The sequence below is a fragment of the Montipora foliosa genome, chromosome 2 (genome assembly GCF_036669935.1).
Source record: "Montipora foliosa isolate CH-2021 chromosome 2, ASM3666993v2, whole genome shotgun sequence".
Lineage (NCBI taxonomy): Eukaryota > Metazoa > Cnidaria > Anthozoa > Scleractinia > Acroporidae > Montipora > Montipora foliosa.
Window position 1 is genome coordinate 29,930,173 of NC_090870.1, and position 7,500 is coordinate 29,937,672.

The 7,500-nt window shown below is 39.1% G+C and overlaps 1 protein-coding gene across 3 annotated transcripts in view; it reads left to right on the forward strand.

The window, feature by feature from the left end:
- Nucleotides 1-7,500, forward strand: part of LOC137990673 (protein kinase C gamma type-like) — a 31,050-nt gene that overhangs the window by 15,712 nt on the left and 7,838 nt on the right. For 2 of the 3 annotated variants that reach the window (XR_011121538.1, XM_068835795.1), the window contains exons 2-4: nucleotides 4,854-4,951; nucleotides 5,048-5,110; nucleotides 5,449-5,590. Coding sequence is in view for 2 of the 3 variants with exons in the window: in XM_068835795.1 (XP_068691896.1) it covers nucleotides 4,875-4,951; nucleotides 5,048-5,110; nucleotides 5,449-5,590 (282 nt within the window). In the remaining variant the exon portion in view is untranslated. Of the gene's footprint in view, nucleotides 1-3,750; nucleotides 3,786-4,853; nucleotides 4,952-5,047; nucleotides 5,111-5,448; nucleotides 5,591-7,500 lie in introns of those variants that run through there. The other variant, XM_068835796.1, reaches the window with a different exon arrangement.

Sequence of the window (7,500 nt, forward strand, 5' to 3'; positions counted from 1 at the left end):
GAAAAGAAGAAAAAAATTGTACAAAAAGTCAAAAGTTATTTGCATAGTTACATGATTGTTTTAATAACCAGTGGCCGGTTGCTCGAAGCCTGGTTAGCGCTAACCGTTGGTTAAGAGGTGTCAAAACCTATAGGTTTCCATGGTATTTGTCGCTGGTTAGTGGTAACTACGCTTCGAGCAACCCGGGCCAGGCCGAGTTGCTCAAAGCATGGTTAGCGCTAACCAGCGTTAAATACCATGGACACCAATAGGTTTTGATGGTTAGAGCTAACGAGGCTTCGAGCCATGGATGGCATCAATGGGGTTTATGTAAAGCCGTGTTCACATTAGGCCTCGATTATGATCGAATTATAAGCGAATTAAATATGAAATGGGTTCACATCAACTAATTGCAGTCCCTGATTAAAACTGGGTTATAATTACTTCAAACATCCTCAAAGGTGTTGTTTGAAGTAATTACAATGCGTAATAGACCATTTTACAGTTGTAGCTAAGTTACCTGGCCTACGAATGGAAGCGAGGCTGCCGGTGACCCTGTCTTGATACAAACCTCCGTGCTTTTGTAATGTTAATACGGACTAATTAGAATTACAACAACACAATTTGCAAGATAAAAGCAGTGGGGGCTGTATCAATGCAAGGTCACCGGCAACCTCGCAGCCATTCATAGGCTAGGTCGCTGAGCAAACAACTGTAAAATGGCCTATTGAACAGAATGGCGAGCACGTGGTGGTATGAGCAGACGAAATTTTTAATCGCTTTATGGAGCGAAGGTTTGGATTTGTCTTCTTCTATTCTCGGAAGGTACAGCTACAGATGTTCCAACGCATTAAAATTTGTAACCGTAGGCTAGTTGTCATGATTTTGGTTTCAGAAACGCCTATAATACTAAAACGAAGAACAAGCTCATCCAGTAAATGAAGCTGCCAAGCTGAATCTTTTAATATATCGAAAGTGGTCTATTGCTCCGATAGAGTTCTACATAGCTTTGGGATTACTCTTCTGTTTGTATGAAGCGATAAAACTTTCAAAATGTGAAGTTAAGCACAAATAATCATCACGGTGGAAGCACTTTCTCGTAGCACAGTCGACTGTAGTGAATTCTGGGTACTTGAGCGGGCTACCTGAAGACCTGGAGACAAGCCTAAATGCCTCTCTTTCTTTCTTTCATTTACTTTCTTTTTATCCCAGCCTTACGCCAGTTGTTTTACAAATTATAATTTTACATTTTAAATAAGGTCTCGGTCAAGGAAAACGAGGTGTCCGCGGAAAAAAGTTTGTCGCACCGCTATTTTTTGTATGGGTCAAACTATATATCATATTTAAGCTAACAGAAAAGCAAAACTATTGTCAAATACTTGTGAAATCTTCGTGGCTAGTATGACGCGGCGTTTCGTCTAGGCCAAGAGACTCTTCAGAGACCTTTAGAATTCAAAGGCAAACTCGTTGAGCATCGCGCCTAAAGTCCCGTTAGCAAGTTCCAGATGTTGACAGTCTGGGCGCGATGCTCAGCGAGTTTGCCTTTGAAGATCTAGGTCTCTGAAGAGTCTCTTGGCCGAGACGAAAGGCCGCGTCATACTAGCCACGAACATTTCACAAGTATTTAAGCTAATAGATTGAATTATTTTAATACGATCTAATACCGATTTAGTTTTTTGGAATTTAATGTTGCCTTTTAGTTTTGAGGCCTCAAACTCAGAACGAGCGAGTCTGCTGCAGAACCTCTTGTCCCTTCACGTCATTGCGAAAACAACTGCAGATGAATGCACTCCAATACCGTGTGAGAAATGTTTGATATGTTACGAATTAAAGGAAATATCACGCATCAAAGTCGAAACTCTCATCTCATACTTAATGACCGTTTTATACTACAGACGCATAATCCGTCCAGACGAATTATTCGTCTCTTATGTTATCCGTCTAGTGTAAAGACGGGACGAACCAAAAGACGCTTAATCATATCCTTCTGGGACGAACTTGGGCAAATATTTTTTTCTGCGTCTGTTAAATTCGTCTAGTGTGTCAACGGTCGAGGACACACGATTGATTACTTCGCAAGTCTGCATGTCAAGTAGCAATGCGTCCTCTTGTATCATTTTGTTGGTTTTGGCTACTGTGAATTTTCTTGACATGGGGTGTTGGTATGCCCCCAGATTATTTAAAAATCTTACAGAAACCAGCGAACTGGCAACGAAATTCTTCTTTGTTCTCGGGAACTACAGGAGCAACTCGGTCTTGATGGACGAAAGGTTTTTGCTTTTGAAAATAAGTTTGGCTGGCCGTTGTACGTTATTGAGGACTGTAACGCGGTCATACAACTTTGATCGTATAAAATCGTCCACTGGGTTTCTTGCTGCAGATGAACTGTGAGTGAACTTCAGCCACAAAGTTGAATTTTCTTAACACCTGGGATTTACAATTTCCACGTCACGTAACCTTGACTGTTAAATGCCATCGATCTGTGCGAGGTTTTTGTTGCTGTTCCTCGCAAATATTTTTGCAGAAACCATTCCAGGAAATCTGCATCAATAATAATAATAATAATGCTGTGACACAGCTACATTGTAAAGCATAACCATTATGAAAATGATATCTGTTTTACTTTATTATAGTGAGCTAACTTTTTGGTGTGGTGTTACTCACAGGTCTTGTAATAGGCCAAAAGCAATTTGAGAAATTCATGGGGTTGTGCATCGCGTTCAATGCAGTTTGTTCTGTGCATGTAAATAATAATATGAAATGAAACATGTTTAGTGTGTTACTGATTACAGCCAACAGCCTGTGGCGCTCAATATAATGCTAAGCAGTGTACTGCTGTCAGTGGTGTGTGTGTCTTGGTGAAGGGAGGGGGGAGGGGTTAGTACTGCAAAGGCATTGGCATGTCATTGTCGTAATGAGCTAAACCCAAATACTTACCTTCATGTTTTTTTGTGAAAGTTTTTGTTTTCGTTCTCGATTTTTCTCTGCTTAATATCCAGTTCCTGCCTTTGATCCTTGAGGGTTTTCTACCTGTCTGACTAATTCTGTGTAACTTAGTGCTTCAGTTCTCTTGGCAGATTTTTGGCACTGACAAAGAAGGGGGCGTAGAATCTATATTGAGGGTTGGGAAAATTCAATTCGGGCAGATTATTATTGCAACTATTGTAATGTTATTCCATCACTCATCTTCATTGGTGAAATGTATTCATCCATGTGGCAAATTCTGTAGTCTTTGTGAGCCAGTAGCAAGTGGCCCTCGAATAAAAATTTTATAGTGTGGTGAACTGCTGGCATCAAAAGCCAAAAAAAGCGCTTTGCACATTGAACTAGAGCACCTTTGCTGACTTTTTCAGTCTCTAAATGGAAAAAGCAGCTTACTTTGTTGAATTAACGTAACTCGCCCTTTGCAAAGAGTCCCATAAACTTGAAAAAGCACACAATCCCCCAGCAGTCAGATGTGACAGTTGACATATTTTATTTTTAGTTACACAAAACATAGCAATGAATGTTGTTAAAGGGAAAAAAATAACAGGGTTTGTTGTCAATATTTGCCGCTGTTTTAAATATAACAGGCAGCCGCTCTGTCGTCTTGGCTTATAAAGCGAGAAAACTTACATTGTATTACATAAACAATGTCGACAAGATATTAACTCGAAGTTAAAAGCATACATGTACGTTATATGCATTTCAGGACAACTTACGACCCCAAAACCTCACAAACTATATCGAGTGGCGTGAAAGTATAAGGCACTGGACTTCGCTTTTCTGTGTAAAACCAGTTACAACTGTGAAGACGAACACTAGCGGTAAAAAAACTTTTTGGCAAGGATCTCATGGATATACACACCAACCATAACTCAAAAAAAATAACCATTCTAAATCAGTTTCTAGACCTAAATATTGCTATAGCAATAACATAAACGAAAGTTTATTCCTAATCACTGAAATGGGCACTTAGACTTATCTGTAAAATGAGAGTTTAACCTAGGGGACTCGTGGTGGGTATATCCATGAGATCTTTTCCAGATTTTTTGCAAGGCAGCCATGTTGCATGGCAGGAACAATGAAAATGTTTTGTATTAGAAAGAACATTTGTTCCCATAGGAAAAAGAATCTATTGTTCCTGCCATGCAACATGGCTGCCGTGCAAAACCTCTATAGTCTTTGTTATCCTGTCGATTTAAAAACAATGGAAATGGTATCCACCCATCCTTGCTAAAACCCTTAAAATAGATAAAGATTGTTATTATATATCAACATTGATGGACTCTTTTATGAACTTGATAAGTCGTCTCCAAAAAATTCGCAAATCAAGTCTATCAAAAAGAAACTTGACCGAAGAGTATTCAGGCGTAATTGCTACCCCGATACATTCTACTTCTCTTATGGTGCTTTTAGACTCCTTTTAATCACTGAGATCTGTGAAACAAAATTTTTACACTTGAAGCAATGGTTCAATGGATCTTTAAGTAACCAGGCACTATACGTACGTTTGGCCATTTTTGGAAAATGAGAGAGGCAAATGTCGCCTTACTAATAATGATCCGCGTGCAGAAACTAGGTATTGTCGAAAAAACAATGGACGGTGCGATAGAGCGTAATAAAACAAATGTTGTTTCTGCCTCTCACCTTTTCAGCTTCTTGCCATCTCGTATGGAATATGGGCTTACGAAACTGTAATTTTGAATGCTTTTTTTTCACAATTAATTTATTCATCGACGTAATCAGCAACATTGCAGATTGATTCATTAGAGAAGTCGTTCTAAACAAAGATCGTCGAAAAAATCCAAAATGTAAGCTGCAAGTTCTGGGCTCCTGGTTACACTAAAGAGTAAGATGGCACGACATAAGAATGATTTTTATTTAATCAACAGGATCAGCGAGCTTGTCTCGTAATGGACTTTATGGAAGGCGGAGATTTGTTAACAGATCTTAAAAACCAAAATGGAAGATTTCCGGAAGCAACCGCAAGGTAATGAGTTACAATCACCGTGCATATCGTAGTGTCAGTGAGAATAGGAACGTATTATTTTTCTCATTTGTTTTCTCTTTGTGTGTTTTACTTAAGATTTTACATCTCTGAACTTATCTGCGGCTTGGAGTTTTTACACTTGAATGGAATCGTTCACCGGTATGTATCATGAGATGAATAACTACCAATTTTATTGACCACTTACCACAGGGGCTGCTCAGGGCCATTCAAACAAATTATAGTACAGAACAGAACAATTTTAAGAATCAGAAACTTCAGGAGGTAGGCTATTCACATAAGCACCCAAAAATGAGAAACATTGACTACCAGGAACTTCAAATCTCATGGGCAAGCGTTAGCCCACCATGCACCGCCTTCAGACAAAAGCCATATATGGTGCTTTGTGTAAACGTTTTTTTTGTTATATATTTTCCTATTACAAAGTAGGCATTTTCTGGGTGTTTATTCTTCATATTATCCGTATTTTCTTGTTTAAGGGACTTGAAATTTGACAATGTCTTAATAAACCGAGAGGGACACATCAAAATAGCTGATTTTGGACTGTCCCATTATGGAACGCCATTCGAAGAAATCTGTGACAACGAGATCTGCGGGACGGACCTGTATATCGCTCCAGAGGTAAGGATCCTAGCACCAATCCCGGCAGTTCCCTGGTCTCGTCTTCGAAGGAGAAGCTTAGAAAACGAAGCTGTTCTTGGCCACATGCACTGGCACACGAATTTATAACCACTTTAATTTATGACGACGACGGCTAAAGCCTTGGCCAAACTATCGAACAAAGTTAAATCCCACAGGCAACATTGTTAGATGTAAATGTAGTGGCAAAACACTATCCAACATTGCTTGAGGAAATTGATCCAAATAGAAGTTGGCACTTAATTTTAAAATATGGTGCTAACAATGAAACAAAAACCGCTTGTAGCGTTTATGCTGCTGGAGCTGTTTGAGGACGGATTCAAACGTGTAAAAAACAAGCAATGGTCAAGAGGACGAGTACAAAAGGGCTTGCCAAAAGGGCTTGTTCACTGCAAGATATATCCACTCGGATCGATTTGCAAGCTATTGAACCAGACATCTCCACACAGAGCGATAATGGTGTCCAACAGACATCAGGGGCACCCAACGAGAATACAGTTCAAAACCACTTCATAGCATTGTTAAAGTTATTTTAGTATTTAAACGGTAGATATGGGCATATTTTTATACCCTAAAAAATTTTCATCTGTTCGGATTTCCTAGCTGAAAGTCTAGTGATCCGAAAATTATAGGGATCAAAACTTACCTTTTCGAAAATTTTAGCCAGACAAAAGGCTCCCGAATATTCTAGGTGACCTTTTTAGGGTAAAAATCCGTTAAAACTGGGCAATTATACCATCTTTTAGATGTTGGAAAATCCTAGGACAGGCAGGCAAGAAAGAAATTTTACAACAATTGTTCCGAAAATTCTAGATCTCAAATCGTCTTCCGAACAGATATTTTCCGAAAATTGACTTTGGGTGCCCCTGAGACATGGCCCTGCTTCATACTCGCTGATCAAGGTTCTTTTTGTTCGTCAACAACCACGACGTCCCCTTGGTCCTTTCCAGCCATCTTTTCACCAAATGATGCTTGAAAATAAGATAGCGATCGGTGATTGGGAAGCAGCACGAACGTGACTCTATTCAGGACACAACTTTGTTGGAAGAGCGGCAAATCACGGCTTGCTTTTGATATACCGGATCCGGAATAATTAACGCCGATAATACAAATCAACAAGGCCCAATCAGAATAACAATGGTTCTTCCGCCACTTTGATCCGGTATATGAAAGTCTACCGCAAATCACTGCAATATTGTCGAGCAGACTTGTTAGGAGTAATCATTATGTTTGATCAAAAGCAAACTCCATTCAACACTTCATCGAACAAAAAATGTTGGACGAATATCTTCCAACTTGGGTGTCCAAACGGTCGAACAATGTTGGACCGAGTAAAATTGGAGCGTTGAATTCAACTTAGGAGACCTCGTCCACATTATACGACGTGAACGACTTTGAAAAGTAGCAAAATACTCACAATACCAAAAATATTTTGAGATAACGTGGTTTTCTTTTAGTATAAGCGAGGTAGAAGCGTACAGAAAATTTGAATATTTATCGTTACGTCTTGACGTCCTCATCATAAAATTTGAACGTAATATTGGTCTGGTCATTTAACGTCATTGTAAAAAAATAGGTAGTCTAGTTTAAGAAGTCACAACGGAAACGAAAACTCTACCTTAAAGAATATAACTTTGCGCTGTAAGTTATTATTCTATCTTGTGCACCTTGTACAATTTACAATATGACCGCAAAATTTCTACGAAGTATTTGACATTTAATATAGGGGATGAAGTATTCATTTACGGTCATTTATGAATACTCACGCTGTCGTCAAAACAGTTGGCTTTGCTGTTTTTAGCGTATGGCAAACAAATGCTCTAAAATGCGTGCAGCACGTACGGCATAACAAATTCCCCTCATTTTTTAAACAATAGGATTATCATCACCGT